This window comes from Triturus cristatus, chromosome 1_1, assembly GCF_964204655.1.
Source record: "Triturus cristatus chromosome 1_1, aTriCri1.1, whole genome shotgun sequence".
NCBI lineage: Eukaryota > Metazoa > Chordata > Amphibia > Caudata > Salamandridae > Triturus > Triturus cristatus.
Window position 1 is genome coordinate 14,021,821 of NC_140579.1, and position 19,818 is coordinate 14,041,638.

General features: G+C 48.6%; 1 protein-coding gene across 2 annotated transcripts in view; it reads left to right on the top strand.

Moving 5' to 3' along the window:
- LOC146869134 (E3 ubiquitin-protein ligase TRIM39-like) overlaps nt 1-10,608 on the top strand; it is a 48,105-nt gene extending 37,497 nt beyond the window's left edge. For both annotated transcript variants that reach the window (XM_085630966.1, XM_085631153.1), the window contains exons 5-6: nt 5,610-5,659; nt 9,843-10,608. In XM_085630966.1, coding sequence (XP_085487092.1) covers nt 5,610-5,659; nt 9,843-10,354 — 562 coding nt within the window. In that variant the 3' untranslated portion in view covers nt 10,355-10,608. The remainder of the gene's footprint in view (nt 1-5,609; nt 5,660-9,842) is intronic.
- Nucleotides 10,609-19,818: the final 9,210 nt, after the last annotated feature.

Genomic DNA, 19,818 nt, shown 5'->3' on the forward strand with positions numbered 1-19,818 from the left:
CACACATAACCTGAACAGCATACGTGATGAAATGTCAAGTTAATGTTGCAAAGGCAAACAATAAAAACGCGCAGACGCGCACACGATGTGAAATGATGTCTCCAATAAGCAGACCCCATAAATGACAATGGAGCTAATACAAACAATGCACGTTTCTTCCTGTCCCACTGTAGCCCTCTGGTCTTAAGACTTCAGCTCTGCCCCTCCCGCGGTTGCCTACATGTACTTCGATCCTACGGTTATTTACCCGCGTTGACCCCGCGCTCCTACTGCACCTTCTGGCTTCTGCTGTGGTATTGTGTAATATATTATCTGATTGCAAATGCAAACAATGTGCAAAAATGCAAATGACACTCACCTGCGGGCGGCAGACAGTCGGCAGCAGGGACACTGGGACAGGCAGGGGCCAGGGCTAGAAATAATTAAATTATGGGGACGGTGCCAAGAGAGGGCCTCTGGAATGCGGGTCACTCGCGCACTTTTTTTTGAGCGAGCCCTAATGCGCATGTCACCAACAGCCGCGCCCGCCCCACCCCCCTAAGATGGGTGGGTGAACTGAAGAAGACTAAGAGACCACACAGACGCGGCGGCGTCGGAGACATCTGCGTGCTGCACGTACACGCACGACCCACCCCCTAAAATGGCACTCGCACTCCAATGCATTATTTGATTAGCAGCAGAGATTGATTACGTATTTGCGCGGAGCGAGGACAGAGAGAGTCACACAGACGCATGCCGCCGCGCAGCAGCGTACAGTAGTGACGAGTCAGTGACTACTGTACTAGTGACTGTGTTAAAAAAATCGGCCCCAGCAGCAAAACCGGCCCCCGGCCAAAAAAAACGGCCCCCACCCCTGGCAGCCTCCCGGGGGATTGCCCGGTGCCCGGCATTGCCAGTCCTGGAAGGCCTCCTAACCCGTTCCCTTATCCCCCCTCTATGATCCCGTCTGGGCCTGCTGCTTTCCCGTGACTGAGCCTCGTAACCTGTTCCCTTATCTCTCCCTCTGTGCTCCCCTCTGGGCCTGCTGCTTTCCCTTTACTGAGCCCCTAACCTGTTCCCTTATCTCTCCCTCTGTGATCCCACCTGAGCCTGCTGCTTTCCCTTTACTGAGCCTCCAAACCTGTTCCCTTATCTCTCCCTCTTTGATCCCCTCTGGGCTGCTGCTTTCCCTTTACTGAGCCCCTAACCTGTTCCCTTATCTCTCCCTCTGTGATCCCACCTGAGCCTGCTGCTTTCCCTTTACTGAGCCTCCAAACCTGTTCCCTTATCTCTCCCTCTTTGATCCCCTCTGGGCTGCTGCTTTCCCTTTACTGAGCCCCTAACCTGTTCCCTTATCTCTCCCTCTGTGATCCCACCTGAGCCTGCTGCTTTCCCTTTACTGAACCTCCTAACCTGTTCCCTTATCTCTCCCTCTGTGATCCCACCTGAGCCTGCTGCTTTCCCTTTACTGAGCCTCCAAACCTGTTCCCTTATCTCTCCCTCTTTGATCCCCTCTGGCTCTGCTGCTTTCCCTTTACTAAGCCTCCTAACCGGTTCCCTTATCTCTCCCTCAGTGATCCCTTCTGGGCCTGCTGCTTTCCCTTTACTGAGCCTCCAAACCTGTTCCCTTATCTCTCCCTCTGTGATCCCGCCTGGACCCGCTGCTTTCCCTTTACTGAGCCTCCTAACCTGTTCCCTCATCTCTCCCTCTGTGATCCTTCCCCTACGGCCTAAAATTAAAGCGTGCTGGTGTCACTGAGCTAACTATAGCTCCTAGAAGACCCATGCTGAGGCACTCCATGGCATCACATGAAGCGCGCTGGTATCACTGAGCTAACTATAGCTCCTAGAAGACCCATGCTGAGGCACTCATAGCATCACATGAAGCGCGCTGGTCTCACTGAGCTAACTATAGCTCCTAGAAGACCCATGCTGAGGCACTCCATAGCATCACATGAAGCGCGCTGGTCTCACTGAGCTAACTATAGCTCCTACAAGACCCACGCAGAGGCACTCCATAGCATCACATGAAGCGTGCTGGTCTCACTGAGCTAACTATAGCTCCTACAAGACCCATGCTGAGGCACTCCATAGCATCACATGAAGCGTGCTGGTATCACTGAGCTAACTATAGCTCCTAGAAGACCCATGCAGAGGCACTCCATAGCATCACATGAAGCGTGCTGGTATCACTGAGCTAACTATAGCTCCTAGAAGACCCATGCTGAGGCACTCATAGCATCACATGAAGCGTGCTGGTATCACTGAGCTAACTATAGCTCCTAGAAGACCCATGCTGAGGCACTCCATAGCATCACATGAAGTGCGCTGGTCTCACTGAGCTATCTGCCTTAGAACACCCACATCCTGTCATAAGATGTTAAAGGTACTTTTGGATATCGTTAGAGCTTTGACTGTTGTGTATGAACAGTAACTGTTGGAAAACGAGGCAGCCTCTGTGAGGCCGGCACAAATAACATGACTACGTTTGTCCTTCACTGGGAACCAACCACCCAATTGTAGCGCCTGACTCTCAGAGGGTAGCGTTGCAGAGCAGTCTGAGGCTTACTCAAGGGAGGTGGTGTGGGCTAGTAATCGCCATTTGCAGGTGCGCAAAAATAACACTCAATAATTGATTGTCCAGTCTATACTTTGCTTTATAAAAGTAAGAGTACATTTGTTAAACACACACACCACTCAATACTATGCACCAATTTAAAATATACATAAGCTGTTGGAATTACTTTGTGACATTGCATAACATCTCCACCCCTCCCGCAGGGGGGTGGGGTCTAGTACCACCACTCCCATGTATGCGCATCATCTTGAACACTTTACAATAAGAGTACTCATCACATTTGTGGGTCACTAGAATGCATTGCAATTGCAGCCCCTAAAGGCATCACAGATAAAATCACAGGATTACGCATATACAGCCAGACACCCTAGGAGGAATGTCTGGCAATATAACCCCACTTTGCTTATGACATCACCTCATACAAGTGCTTCATATTACACATGTGACCTTCAGTTCCTCTAAAAGAAATAACATAAGTAAAAGCATTTCTGGTGCAATTAGATCTCTTCACCACCTTCTTAACTGTCTTCACTGGCTCCCTGCGCCAGCCTTTCGCCTGGCTCTCCTCCTTGGCCTCTCTTCTCCCTGCGCAGAGGCCCCTGCTCCTGCGCACTGGTCCTGGGCTCTTCTTCTGGTGCTGATAGGGTCCTGGGGGAAGTCAGGGGGTCTCCTTTCTGAGAGGGTGGATTCAGCAGGGAGCTGTCTTCACTGGCTCCCTGCCCCAGCCTTTCGCCTGGCTCTCCTCCTTGGCCTCTCTTCTCCCTGCGCAGAGGCCACTGCTCCTGCGCACCGGTCCTGGGCTCTTCTTCTGGTGCTGATAGGGTCCTGGAGGCCGTCGGGGGGTCTCCTTTCTGAGAGGGTGGATTCAGCAGGGAGCTGTCTTCACTGGCTCCCTGCGCCAGCCTTTCGCCTGGCTCTCCTCCTTGGCCTCTCTTCTCCCTGCGCAGAGGCCACTGCTCCTGCGCACCGGTCCTGGGCTCTTCTTCTGGTGCTGATAGAGTCCTGGGGGCAGTCAGGGGGTCTCCTTTCTGAGAGGGTGGATTCAGCAGGGAGCTGTCTTCACTGGCTCCCTGCGCCTGCCTTTCGCCTGGCTCTCCTCCTTGGCCTCTCTCCTCCCTGCGCAGAGGCCCCTGCTTCTGTGCACCGGTCCTGGGCTCTTCTTCTGGTGCTGATAGGGTCCTGGAGGCCGTCGGGGGGTCTCCTTTCTGAGAGGGTGGATTCAGCAGGGAGCTGTCTTCACTGGCTCCCTGCGCCTGCCTTTCGCCTGGCTCTCCTCCGTGGCCTCTCTTCTCCCTGCGCAGAGGCCCCTGCTCCTGCGCACCGGTCCTGGGCTCTTCTTCTGGTGCTGATGGGGTCCTGGGGGCAGTCAGGGGGTCTCCTTTCTGAGAGGGTGGATTCAGCAGGGAGCTGTCTTCACTGGCCCCCTGCGCCAGCCTCTCGCCTGGCTCTCCTCCTTGGCCTCTCTTCTCCCTGCGCAGGGGCCACTGCTCCTGCGCACCGGTCCTGGGCTCTTCTTCTGGTGCTGTTAGGGTCCTGGGGGCAGACAGGGGGTCTCCTTTCTGAGAGGGTGGATTCAGCAGGGAGCTGTCTTCACTGGCTCCCTGCGCCTGCCTTTCGCCAGGCTCTCCTCCTTGGCCTCTCTTCTCCCTGCGCAGGGGCCACTGCTTCTGTGCACCGGTCCTGGGCTCTTCTTCTGGTGCTGATAGGGTCCTGGAGGCAGTCAGGGGGTCTCCTTTCTGAGAGGGTGGATTCAGCAGGGAGCTGTCTTCACTGGCTCCCTGCGCCTGCCTTTCGCCTGGCTCTCCTCCTTGGCGTCTCTTCTCCCTGCGCAGAGGCCCCTGCTTCTGCGCACCGGTCCTGGGCTCTTCTCCTGGTGCTGTTAGGGTCCTGGAGGCCGTCGGGGGGTCTCTCCTTCCACCTGCCCATTGCGCCAGGCTCCAGCACTTTCAGCCTCAGCCGAGCACACACCCCAGAGAGCTTCTCTTCCTGTGCAAGCACTTTTTAAAAGTTGAGTACGGGGCTGGCAGAAAGTCTCTGCTGGTCCTATCGAACAACGACACATCACGTCCCTGCCCCTGCTCCCTCCTTCGTGTCCAGCCTCTGGGTTTGTTCAAAATGGCGTCCTCCAGTGTCTCTGGCCACATGGCCTCTGAAACCCAACTCCTTCCCTCCTTGGTGCAGCCTGGCACCTGGCACCTAGTGATGGATGAGCCTGTAGCCCCACCCATCATCTCTTCATGGAGAGGAGGCCCTCGCTTGTGGAAGAAAGGTTATCAATCCACCCAGCTGAGGTCAGCCCTCAGGCTGGGTCTGGTCATGGCTGGCTCAGAGAAATATGACAGTTCTGGATGACCCAAAAGCAGTACAAATATGACTTTGGACTCTGCAGAATACTTCTTTTCACATCCGCTACAGTGGACTTAAGTGCGTGTCTGGAATCTGTAGGCCTAATGGAAGTTAATCTAGCCCCTGGCTCCTCATTCCCATAGGGGATTAATGAAGTGAAAACACAGTAAAACACACTGACTTTCCCTGGCATGTTTCTTTCCAGTCTATAAAGCCTATTCCATGTCACCACCCAATACTGCATAAGTCCTGCCACACCATTCACTTTGTAGCTGCTCCTGGACTGCACACGCTAGGAATCTCCCCTGTGCAGCCCGTACACGTGTGCACACGCATGTACACATGTGTTTGGATGTAACCAGCTCGGTGTCCCTTACTCCAGCTGCTGCGCAGGGGCCTGATGAAGCCAGTGGGACCCCAGTAAAATCCCCCTGCAGTCTCTTACATCCTGAGTTCACTGTGGGTGAGCCCCACCTTATGAGGCTCCCCCACAGTAAAAGCTCAACAATTAGGTGCTCAAAAAGCGAAAATTCCGGGCGGCCCATAGTGTCAGAACCACCTTCTAACAGTAACTCACACTGAGCTCTAGTCCACCGGCGCTGCTCTTAATACTGAATCTTATTCCAAATACGGGTCTTATGTGATGTTCATCCTTTGTTAGCTGTCATTGTTCTTTAATACAAAGATGCTGTGTGTGTTATTACAGGTGTAATAATGTGAAGATTCAGTGCCCAGAGTTGGTGAAGAGTTATAAAGGTAAATACCATTGTGATGATTAGCTCTGAATATTACTGTTCATGAACATGATATGGTATGATGTGGTGTGGTGTGCTATGGTATGAATGAATGAATGAACGAATGAATGAAAAAGCATTTGTAAACCGCATGGCTACCCGGGAGTGTCCCAGCGCTGTATGGTGTGGTGTGCTATGGTGTGGTGTGCTATGGTATGGTGTGGCGTGGTGTGCTATGTTATGGTGTGGTGTGCTATGGTATGGTGTGGTGGGCTATGGTATGGTGTGGCGTGTTATGGTATGGTATGGTGTGGTGTGCGATGGTGTGGTGTGCTATGGTATGGTGCCCTACACTGACGTAGTGCATGCACCTACACTGACCTAGCACATGCACCTACACTGACCTAGTGCATGCACCTACACTGACCTAGTGCATGCACCTACACTGACCTAGAGCATGCACCTACACTGACCTAGCGCATGCACCTACACTGACCTAGACCATGCACCTACACTGACCTAGAGCATGCACCTACACTGACCTAGAACATGCACCTACACTGACCTAGAGCATGCACCTACACTGACCTAGTGCATGCATCTACACTGACCTAGCGCATGCACCGACACTGACCTAGCACATGCACCTATACTGATCTAGAGCATGCACCTACACTGACCTAGAGCATGCACCTACACTGACCTAGCGCATGCACCTACACTGACCTAGAACATGCACCTACAGTGACCTAGCGCATGCACCTACACTGACCTAGCGCATGCACCTACACTGACCTAGCGCATGCACCTACACTGACCTAGCGCATGCACCGACACTGACCTAGCGCATGCACCTACACTGACCTAGCGCATGCACCTACACTGACCTAGCGCATGCACCTACACTGACCTAGCACATGCACCTACACTGACCTAGCGCATGCACCTACACTGACGTAGTGCATGCACCTACACTGACCTAGCGCATGCACCTACACTGACCTAGAGCATGCACCTACACTGACCTAGCGCATGCACCTACACTGACCTATGGCATGCACCTACACTGACCTATGGCATGCACCTACACTGACCTAGCGCATGCACCTACACTGACCTATGGCATGCACCTACACTGACCTAGAGCATGCGTCTACACTGACCTAGAGCATGCACCTACACTGACCTAGCACATGCACCTACACTGACCTAGTGCATGCACCTACACTGACCTAGTGCATGCACCTACACTGACCTAGAGCATGCACCTACACTGACCTAGCGCATGCACCTACACTGACCTAGACCATGTACCTACACTGACCTAGAGCATGCACCTACACTGACCTAGAACATGCACCTACACTGACCTAGAGCATGCACCTACACTGACCTAGTGCATGCATCTACACTGACCTAGCGCATGCACCGACACTGACCTAGCACATTCACCTATACTGATCTAGAGCATGCACCTGCACTGACCTAGAGCATGCACCTACACTTACCTAGCGCATGCACCTACACTGACCTAGAACATGCACCTACAGTGACCTAGCGCATGCACCTACACTGACCTAGCGCATGCACCTACACTGACCTAGCGCATGCACCTACACTGACCTAGCGCATGCACCGACACTGACCTAGCGCATGCACCTACACTGACTTAGCGCATGCACCTACACTGACCTAGCGCATGCACCTACACTGACCTAGCACATGCACCTACACTGACCTAGCGCATGCACCTACACTGACGTAGTGCATGCACCTACACTGACCTAGCGCATGCACCTACACTGACCTAGAGCATGCACCTACACTGACCTAGCGCATGCACCTACACTGACCTATGGCATGCACCTACACTGACCTATGGCATGCACCTACACTGACCTAGCGCATGCACCTACACTGACCTATGGCATGCACCTACACTGACCTAGAGCATGCGCCTACACTGGCCTAGCGCATGCACCTACACTGACCTAGAGCATGCACCTACACTGACCTAGCGCATGCACCTACACTGACCTAGAACATGCACCTACAGTGACCTAGAACATGCATCTACACTGACCTAGAGCATGCACCTACACTGACCTAGTGCATGCACCTACACTGACCTAGAACATACATCTACACTAACCCAGCGCATGCATCTACACTGACCTAGAACATGCACCTACAGTGACCTAGAACATGCATCTACACTGACCTAGAGCATGCACCTACACTGACCTAGTGCATGCACCTACACTGACCTAGCACATACATCTACACTAACCTAGCGCATGCATCTACACTGACCTAGCGCATGCACCTACACTGACCTAGCGCATGCACCTACACTGACCTAGAGCATGCACCTACACTGACCTAGCGCATGCACCGACACTGACCTAGCGCATGCATCTACACTGACGTAGAGCATGCACCTTCACTGACCTAGAGCATGCACCTTCACTGACCTAGAGCATGCACCTACACTGACCTAGAGAATGCATCTACACTGACCTAGAGCATGCACCTACACTGACCCAGCGCATGCACCTACACTGACCTAGAGCATGCACCTACACTGACCCAGAGCATGCACCTACACTGACCCAGCGCATGCACCTACACTGACCTAGCGCATGCACCTACACAGACCTAGAGCATGCACCTACACTGACCTAGAGCATGCACCTACACTGGCCTAGCACATGCATCCACACTGACCTAGCGCTTGCACCTACACTGACCTAGCGCATGCACCTACACTGACCTAGAGCATGCAGCTTCACTGGCCTAGCGCATGCACCTACACTGACCTAGAGCATGCTCCTACACTGGCCTAGCGCATGCATCTATGCTGACCTAGCGCATGCATCCACACTGACCTAGCACATGCATCTACGCTGACCTTGCGCATGTGTCCACACTGACCTAGCACATGCATCTACGCTGACCTAGCGCATGCATCCACACTGACCTTGGACATGCATCTACGCTGACCTAGCGCATGCGTCCACACTGACCTAGCACATGCACCTACACTGACCTAGCGCATGCATCCACACTGACCTAGCACATGCACCTACACTGACGTAGTGCATGCACCCACACTGACCTAGCGCACGCACACAATTCATGAGATCTTCCCTCACAGTCCACACTCACACCCTGCACTTGCAGTTAGGCCCGTCGCATCACGCACATATGCACTCATGCCATGCATGCACTCACACACACAACACCAGACAACAGTAGAGTACTGCTGCCCTGATTTCTGCAGATAATTCCTGAACACTATTTGTCGTTTTCCTGCTACAATTTCTGTAATTTCAGCCAAAGTGGAATGTGTCCCCAGTAATATCTGGTTGAGTGGAACCACATGTGGCTATACTGCATGTGGTAATCCTGCATGTGGTAATACTGCATGTGGTTATGCTGCACATGGCAATCATGCACGTGGGAATACTGCATGTGGTAATCCTGTATGTGGTAATACTGCATGTGGTTATGCTGCACATGGCTATACTGTATGTGGCTATGCTGCATGTAGTAAGACTGCATGTGGCTATGCTGCATGTGGTTATGCTGCACATGGCTATGCTGCATGTGGTAATCCTGTATGTGGCTATGCTGCATGTGACTATGGTGCCATCTAATACAGTGTACTCACAAGTACAGAATACCTTCTAGTACATCTGTCACTCTGTGCCATCTAATACAGTCTACTGACTAGTACATTATATGTTCTAGTAGCTCTGGAACTATATTCCATCTAAAATAGTGTACTGACTACTACAGTATACCTTAGAGTAGCTGTCAGTTACTCTGTGCCGTCTCATGCAGTGTACTGACTAGTACTGATTTCCTTGTAGGAGCTCTGTCACTCCGTACCATCTAATCAAGTTGCTGTTACTCTGTTATTGTAGTGTGCGTCATGTGTGGTCGTGCAATGTAGTATGTCACCTGGTGCAGTGCAGTGTAGTGTGTAGTAGAATGTCCTGTGTAGTGCAGTGTGGTGTTTGGTGTAGTGTGTGCTCTGGATGAATACGCTCTTTAGTCTAGTGACCAGCCTAGTGCCGCGCTCTCTAGCGCCGCGTGCTCCTTCCAGGTGTGGTGTACATTAATCGCATGTAAAACAGAAGCAGTAATTACAGCCTTTCTTTGTGTCGTTAAATCTCTAATTGTGAATCTCTTCCCTGCAGTGATGGTGACTCTGGATCCTGACACGGCTCATCCTCGGCTCCTCCTGTCTGAGGGGGGGCGACGTGTGAGAGAGACGGGCAGAGCACAGCGCCTGCCGGACACCCCCAAGAGATTCACTCTCTGCCCCTCTGTGCTGGGGAGCGAGGGGTTCACCTCCGGCAGACATTACTGGGAGGTGCAGCTGCTGCGGGAGGGGGTGCAGTGGCATGTGGGGGTCGCAGCAGAGTCTGTGGACAGGAAGGGAGTGATCACATGGTCACCTGAGGGGGGAGTCTGGGCTGTGCTGGGGTCGGGGGGTCAGTACACGGCTCTCACCTCCCATGCGACCCCTCTGTCCCCTCGTGAGAAGCCCCTGAAGCTGGGGGTGTATCTGGACTACGAGGGGGGGCGGCTGTCCCTGTACAATGCGGACTCCATGGAGCTTCTCTACTCCTTCCCGCGGGCGCCCTTCACGCAGAGGCTCTTCCCGCACTTCTGGCTCTGGACAGGAGCGGAGCTGAGGCTGGTGTGAGCCCCCCCTGCCCCCCCCACTCCCGCCCCCCAACTGTCATCCACGGTTCAAACACCAACATTCCAAAGGACCTTCTTCACAACGACCCTCTCACCTGTTGCCATGACAACCAAAAGCCTCACGTGAAACTATGTATCTCTTCTCCTTGTACATTTTTAAAACAAGGGCAGACAATGTTTGCCGTGTGACTCATACACCAAACCGCATGTAACATATAAATCTCTGCAGAATTAAACAAGCATTGGCATAGCCAACAGGTCTCGCCTTTAGGAGCTTGTGAGTGTTTAGGTATGTTGCAGAGCAGTGTGGCTGCTGTGCTCCGTACTGCAAACTTGGTGTCTAGTGCAGTGACCTGGGGCAGTGGCATGGTGTGGTGTGTTGTTGGTGGGATGCATGTGGGTAGTGTACTGGGGTGCATGTGGGTGGCATATGCATATTTACAACAAAAATCACCAATTGTAATTAGATTAATAATGCTTGTCTGCAAACTATTGAAAGGGCAATAAGGGTAAATGTAATATGCATGGCCCCATGGACCAATCTAACATGTATATAATAGTTAAATATCGATTGAAAACAACGAAACTACCGACCTGTCGTTAAGTCTTACGTTACTGTTTGTGTTTCCAAATTGTTAAATCCCTAACCACATCGATTGGCGGCAATTTCCCAGAACCCACAGTCACTCATTGCAATGATCTAGCAACTTTGTTTTTTTAAAACACCGAAATTTACTGTACCCCATAAAGTACAATAAATACAACATATTCTACCCCCCAAAAAAAAGACTCTGGACTCACACACCGTTTGCCTCACAAACGCCCCCTCCCCATTACCAGATAAACTCTTCCAACACTTTTTTGTAAAGTCAAATCTAGTTCCACTGTAGCCTCGCACCTCCCACATACTCCTTGAAGGATAAGGCCACTACCTACAACTTCCTTCTCACTCCCGCAGGAACCTTAATCGCCAAATTTACATTGACATTTTTATTGTCGCCTGAAAACCTCTGAACACACAAAGAAATGTGCTTTGCAGCAGGCACCTTAATCCTCTGCGAAACTTTAGCATAACTGGAAACAGCCATTGGATAAAACTCCGATCTGTCTCCTACAGGAACATTAATTTCCAAAGTTAACGTTTACATTTTTATTGTTGCCTGAAAACCTCAGACCACACAAGGACTTGCTCTTTGCAGCAGGCATTTTAATCCTCTGTGCTACTTCAGCATGAGTGGAAACATGCTCTAGATAAAACTTCCATCTCTCTCCAGCAGGAACATCAATCGCCAAAGTTACCTTCACATTTTTAGTGTTGCCTAAAAACCTCTGAACACACAAGGACATGTTCTATGCAGCAGGCATCTTAATCCTCTTTGCTACTTTAACATGAGTGGAAACAGCCACAAGATAAACCTTCCTATCTCTCTCCCACAGAAACATTAATAGCCAAGGTTACCTTTACATTTTTATTGTTGCCTGAAAACCTCTGGACACACAAGGACATGTTCTTTGCAGCAGGGCTCTTAATCCTCTGCGTCACTTTAACATGAGTCGGAACAACCACTAGATAAAACTCTAATGGCTCTCTCCAGCAGGAACCTTAATTGCCAAAGTTACCATTACATTTTTATTGTTGCCTGAAAACCTCTGAACACACAAAAACATGTTCTTTGCAGCAGGCACGCATCTTAATCCTCTGGCCACTTTAGCATCACTGGAAGCAGCCACTAAATTAAACTCCCATCTCTCTCCAGCAGGAACATTAATCGCCAAAGTTCCCTTTACATTTTTAATGTCGCCTGAAAACGCAAGGACATGTTCTTTGCAGCAGGTATCTTAATCTTCTGCGCTACTTCAGCATGAGTGGAAACAGCCACTAGATAAAACTGCCATCTCCCTAGAGCAGTATATTTAATCGCCAAAACTACCTTTACATTTTTATTGTTGCCTGAAAACCTCGGGACACACAAGGACATCTTCTTTGCAGCAGGCATCTTAATCCTCTGCGCTACTTTAGCATGAGTGGAAACAGCCACAAGATAAAACTTCCGTCTCTCTCCAGCAGGAACATTATTCGCCAAAGTTACCTTTACATTTTTATTGTTGCCTGAAAAACCTACAGACACACGGACATGTTCTCTGCAGCAGGCATCTTAATCCTCTGTGTTACTTTAACATGAGTGGAAACAGCCGCTAGATAAAACTCCCATCTCTCTCCAGCAGGAACATTAATCGCCATAGTTACCTTTACATTTTTATTGTTGACTGAAAACCTCGGGACACACAAGGACATCTTCTTTGCAGCAGGCATCTTAATCCTCTGCGCTACTTTAGCATGAGTGGAAACAGCCACAAGATAAAACTTCCATCTCTCTCCAGCAGGAACATTATTTGCCAAAGTTACCTGTACATTTTTATTGTTGCCTGAAAAACCTACAGACACACGGACATGTTCTCTGCAGCAGGCATCTTAATCCTCTGTGTTACTTTAACGTGAGTTGAAACAGCCGCTAGATAAAACTCCCATCTCTCTTCAGCAGCAAGATTAATCGCCAAAGTTACCTTTATATTTTTATTGTAGCCTGAAAACCTCTGGACACACAAGGACATGTTCTTTGCAGCAGGCATCTTAATCCTCTGTGATCGTTTAGCATCAATGGAAAAAGCTACTAGATAAAACTTCCATTTCCGTCCTGCTGGAACATTAATCGCCAAAGTTACCTTTACATTTTTATTGTTGCCTGAAAACCTCTGAACACACAAGGACATGTTCTTTGCAGCAGGCACCTTAATCCTCTACGCCGCTTTAACATGAGTGGAAACAGCCACTAGATAAAAGTCCCATCCCTCTCCAGCAGGAACATTAACCGCCATAGTTACCTTTACATTTTTATTGTTGACTGAAAACCTCGGGACACACAAGGACATCTTCTTTGCAGCAGGCATCTTAATCCTCTGCGCTACTTTAGCATGAGTGGAAACAGCCACAAGATAAAACTTCCATCTCTCTCCAGCAGGAACATTATTTGCCAAAGTTACCTGTACATTTTTATTGTTGCCTGAAAAACCTACAGACACACGGACATGTTCTCTGCAGCAGGCATCTTAATCCTCTGTGTTACTTTAACGTGAGTTGAAACAGCCGCTAGATAAAACTCCCATCTCTCTTCAGCAGCAAGATTAATCGCCAAAGTTACCTTTATATTTTTATTGTAGCCTGAAAACCTCTGGACACACAAGGACATGTTCTTTGCAGCAGGCATCTTAATCCTCTACGCTACTTTAACATGAGTGGAAACAGCCACTAGATAAAAGTCCCATCTCCCTAGAGCAGTATATTTAATCGCCAAAACTACCTTTACATTTTTATTGTTGCCTGAAAACCTCGGGACACACAAGGACATCTTCTTTGCAGCAGGCATCTTAATCCTCTGCGCTACTTTAGCATGAGTGGAAAAAGCCACAAGATAAAACTTCCATCTCTCTCCAGCAGGAACATTATTCGCCACAGTTACCCTTACATTTTTATTGTTGCCTGAAAAACCTACAGACACACGGACATGTTCTCTGCAGCAGGCATCTTAATCCTCTGTGTTACTTTAACGTGAGTGGAAACAGCCGCTAGATAAAACTCCCATCTCTCTTTAGCAGCAAGATTAATCGCCAAAGTTACCTTTATATTTTTATTGTAGCCTGAAAACCTCTGGACACACAAGGACATGTTCTTTGCAGCAGGCATCTTAATCCTCTACGCTACTTTAGCGTGAGTGCAAACAGCCACTAGATAAAAGTCCCATCTCTCTCCAGCATGAACATTAATCGCCATAGTTACCTTTACATTTTTATTGTTGCCTGAAAACCTCGGGACACACAAGGACATCTTCTTTGCAGCAGGCATCTTAATCCTCTGCGCTACTTTAGCATGAATGGAAACAGCCACAAGATAAAACTTCCATCTCTCTCCAGCAGGAACATTATTCGCCAAAGTTACCTGTACATTTTTATTGTTGCCTGAAAAACCTACAGACACATGGACATGTTCTCTGCAGCAGGCATCTTAATCCTCTGTGTTACTTTAACGTGAGTTGAAACAGCCGCTAGATAAAACTCCCATCTCTCTTCAGCAGCAAGATTAATCGCCAAAGTTACCTTTATATTTTTATTGTAGCCTGAAAACCTCTGGACACACAAGGACATGTTCTTTGCAGCAGGCACCTTAATCCTCTACGCTACTTTAACATGAGTGGAAACAGCCACTAGATAAAAGTCTGGTCTGTGATCGTTTAGCATCAATGGAAACAGCTACTAGATAAAACTTCCATTTCCGTCCTGCTGGAACATTAATCGCCAAAGTTACCTTTACATTTTTATTGTTGCCTGAAAACCTCTGAACACACAAGGACATGTTCTTTGCAGCAGGCACCTTAATCCTCTACGCTACTTTAACATGAGTGGAAACAGCCACTAGATAAAAGTCCCATCTCTCTCCAGCAGGAACATTAATGGCCATAGTTACCTTTACATTTTTATTGTTGACTGAAAACCTCTGAACACACAAGGACATGTTCTTTGCAGCAGGCACCTTAATCCTCTACGCTACTTTAACATGAGTGGAAACAGCCACTAGATAAAAGTCCCATCTCTCTCCAGCAGGAACAGTAATGGCCATAGTTACCTTTACATTTTTATTGTTGACTGAAAACCTCTGAACACACAAGAGCATGTTCTTTGCAGCACGCATCTTAATCCTCTGCACTACTTTAGCATGAGTGGAAACAGCCACTAGAAAAAACTTCCATCTCTCTCCAGCTGAAACATTAATTGCCAAAGTTACCTTTACATTATTATTGTTAACTAAAAACGTACAGTCAGACAAGGACATGTTCTTTGCAGCAGGTACCTTAATCCTCTGCTCTACTTTAACATGAGTTGAAACCGCCACTAGATAAATCGCTTTCCAGCAGGAACATTAATCGCCAAAGTTACCTTTACATTTTTATTGTCGCAAGAAAACCTCTCTATACACAAGGATATGTTCTTTGTAGTAGGCATCTGAATCCTCTGTGATCCTTTAGCATCAGTGGAAACAGCCATGAGATAAAACTTTAATTTCCGTACTTCAGGAACCGTAAACGTTACCTTTACATTTTTACTGTTGCCTGAAAACCTCTGAACAGACAAGAGTATGTTCATTGCAGCAGGCATCTTAATCGTCTGCGCTACTTAAGCATGATTGGAAACAGCCACTAGATAAAACTTCCATCTCTCTCCAAGAGGAACATTAATCGCCAAAATGTACATTTTTATTGTTGCCTGAAAACCTCTAAACACACAAGGACATGTTCTTTGCAGCAGACGTGCATCTTAATCCTCTGCGGTACTTTAGCATCACTGGAAACCGCCACTAAATTAAACTCCCATCTCCCTCCAGCAGGAACATTAATCGCCAAAGTTCCCTTTACATTTTTATTGTCGCCTGAAAACGTATGAACACACAAGAACATGTTCTTTGCAGCAGACATCTTTATCCTCTGCACTACTTTCGCATGAGTGGAAACAGCCACTAGAAAAAACTCTGATCTCTCTCCCTCAGACACATTATTTGCCAAGGTTGACGTTACATTTTTATTGTTGCCTAAAAACTTACAGACACACAAGGACATGTTCTTTGCAGCAGGCATCTGAATCCTCTGTGATCCTTTAGCATCAGTGGAAACAGCCACTAGATAAAACTTCAATTTCCGTCCTGCAGGAACCTTAATCGCCAAAGTGTCCTTTACATTTTTAATGTTGCCAGAAAACCTCTGAACACACAAGGACATGTTCTTTGCAGCAGGCATCTTAATCCTCTGCACTACTTTAGCGTGAGTGCAAACAAACAACCACTAGATTAAACTTCCATCTCTCTCCAGCAGGAACATTTATCGCCAAAGTTACCTTTACATTTTTAGTGTTGCCTGAAAACCTCTGAACACACAAGGACATGTTCTATGCAGCAGGCATCTTAATCCTCTGCGCTACTTTAGCATGAGTGGAAAAAACCACTAGATAAAACTTCCATCTCTCTCCAACAGGAACTTTAATCGGCAAAGTTACCTTTACATTTTTAATGTTGCCTGAAACTGACTACAGAGCTCTGCAGATCCTTGGGGGTGGTGATAGTTCCAATCCTGACACAGCTCTTTAATCAGATTCCTAGTGTTGGAACAGGGCTGCCAGGATCCTGCGGAGAGGCAACTATCGCCTTGTTTTGGAAAGCGGGGTAGAATCTAGCGAGCTGTGGGTCATATATACCCATCTCGCCTTTAAACGCAGATTATAAAATCTTTGCCGGGATCCTGGCGAGCAGGTTGGGATCGGTAGCAGGAGATATGCTACACTCTGACCAAAAAGGTTTTGTCAAGGGTAGGAATCTACACGACCTCACATATGGCTTTATAGATGCCATTGATCTCTCTACAACCTACTCGCTTCCCCTCGCCGCCATGACGCTAGACTCCACCAAGGCTTTTGACAGGGTTAACTGGGTGTATCTGTCGGCAGTCCTAGAGAAATTTTACTTAGGCAGGAAGTTCCGCAGAGCCATCCAGCTGATCTATCAAGATCCGTCAGCTAAACCGTTGGTAAACGGTCATCTAACTGGCTCTTTTAAAATCACGAGAGGCACCAGGCAGAGTTGCCCTCTATCCCCCCTGCTGTTCGACCTGTATATTGAGCCTTTTGCCCAGCGGTTAAGGGAGGATCGGAACACTCGGCCATTTAAGCGTGAGGGGTGGGAGAAGAAGGTGGCCCTTTATGCCCATGATATCTTGGTCCTGTCCTCGGGTCTCTCTACGGCCTTACCGGCAGTTATAGAGCTTGCGCAAGATTTTGGTCAGTTATCTGGGTATGAGATCAATGCAGAGAAGACCGACGTCATGGCATGGAACTTGGGGGTGAGCCAGCATCAGACCAAGCATGACATGAGGTACCTGGAAGTCACAATAGTTCAGGACATTAATAAGATCTCAGAGACCAATCTGGCCAGTGTAGCAAGGGAGTGTCGGAAGCTCATGAAGTCCTGGGTTCACCTCCCTCTTTCCATCTTTGGCAGGATACGTCTGGTCAAGATGGTGGTGGTACTCCCTAAAATTACCTTTCTTTTTAATACTATCCCACTACACTTCGATAAATTGCTTATAGTCAAGCTTCAGCAGGCCATTCATTCATTCATATGGGCTTATAGGGGAACCAGGATCGCCTGGAAGAAGCTGAGACGTAGAAGGGAGAAGGGAGGACTTTCGTTGCCAGACTTGCAATACTCTGCCTGGGCCTTTCAATGATCCCATTCTAGGATTATTTTTTTTAAACAAGCTTTATTGGGTTTTTGTTTTTCTTTACTGTATTTTTGTCATACATGAGACGTGATACGTAAAGTAATTGCACAGTAACATTTGCTATGACTTACATTGCCTGTTACATACATGATTACGCCCTCAAACTCGCGTGTTTCAGAAGAATGCTTCATATATTTACTGATGTGGGGCTAAGCTCTCCTACAGTATATTACACAGGTCACTTATAAGAATGATTACACTAAATCAACACCCTCTTGCCCCTCCCGCCACCCTGCTAACACCCACCCTCCTCCCGTGAGTGGTTCTGGCATACATTACCTTAACTTAATCAGACAACTCCATACAGTGCAATTACTCTACATACAATTCTTGACCATACTGCACCTTCTGCAACCACCATGGATTACTGTTCTTCTTTTCATACTGTTGTAGGTGTTATTGGGTTCTTGGAACTGTGGAAAAATCGACAGGTTGGTATTTGAATAGGCTTCCACCATTGCATCCCATTCCAAGAACATTGGATTTTTCCGGAGGCCGTGGGCCTCTTCTCTGTGCAATGACATGCTTTCAGCTCCTGCCCACCTAAGCAATTCGTTATGCCAGATAGATGTGGTGGGGGCTCTGTCTGTCCTCCAGCGCATAGTGATCGATCTCTTTGCAACTATAAGCGCCAAATCTAAAAAGCGTATTTGTACCTTGTGTGTTTTCGGCCACCTACGAACTCCTAGTATGTGCTCTAGAGCTGTATCCCCCATGGACAGGTGCGTGACATCCTCTATCTTTTGTTTGACTCCTCTCCAGAACTCCACTAGGCCCGTGCATGTCCACAACATATGTAGGAGGTCTGCTTCCGGTAGTTTACATTGGGGGCATTGATGTGTCGTTTCGGGGTACATTCTGTGTAGTCCGCGCTGGATCAGGTAGGCCCTGTGTACTATCATGCATTGGATAAACTTGAACTTGGCATTACGCTGTATTTTCCGCAGATATTCCAATATGCTACTCCATTCTTTTTCCGTTAAATCTCATCCCAGATCTGCTACCCATTGTGCCCTCGCGAGATCTAACTGGACCCAGGCATGTGTGCGGATGCTAAGGTGGAGCCATGTTACTAAGTGGCTTCCACGCCCCATGCAGTAGAGCGATTTTATAAGCGCGTTTGATTGGGGTTCTTCCTTCATGTGTCTTTTAACATAATGGACTAGGACAGCATGTGTCACGTATAAGGTGGTAGGCGCTCCCGTAATACTTGTAAAGGTGTCATGATCCAGAAGTGTCCCATCGCCAAAGAATGCCCCAATAGTCTCCACCCCCGCATCTGTCCAGGGCGCAAGTGCCCGCTGCGTCAGGCTGCCAGTCGCCAATGGTATCCCCACCAGGGTATGTTGTTGGCATACCCGCCACCCTTAGAGGTGTATCAGACCGCTTTTCCCCAGCAGTGGAGCGCTGTGTGTAGGAGGTATGAGAGTCCTGGGGGTATTTTTATGTGTGGTAGCAATAAGGTGTGAAGTGTCCCTTGCTCAATGTGCCTAGTGCTATAATCGATCTCTTGTATGTTGCGGCCCTCAGTCCAGTATGATGGCCATTGTGCTTGACATGCATAGTAATAAGCCCTCAAATCTGGTGCCCCTAGTCCGCCCTCCCGCGTGTTCATTTGGAGTTTCTTAAGGCTTATCCGGTGTCGACCCTTGCCCCTTATTAAATCTATGAGGATAGTATCTAATGTATTAAAAATTGTATCCCATTCTAGGATGCTTTTAAAGACTTCGGAAAGTGCCGGGGTCGGTGCAATGTTTTATGCAATGTTAAGGGGTTCCAGTTTGTCTCAAGAGGGCTTCTTGTTTAAATTTGGAGAACCTAAATTCTTCAAGAAGATCACGTTAAAGGTCCTATAGGGAATGGTAAGAACATGGGCTGATATCAAACGGTTGACGGGTCTCAATTATTTCTCGAGTCTGGCCCCCTGTCTGACTCTCCCGGTGCACCGGAGTGCCTGAATGACAGACTCGCACTATCACTCACTATCACTGGGTAGAAGGTGTGGGGGGACTTGGCTCAAGAGGGCACCCTCTTATCTTGGCCATCATATCAAAACATGACGGTAGGCGGTTTACCTAAATTTGAG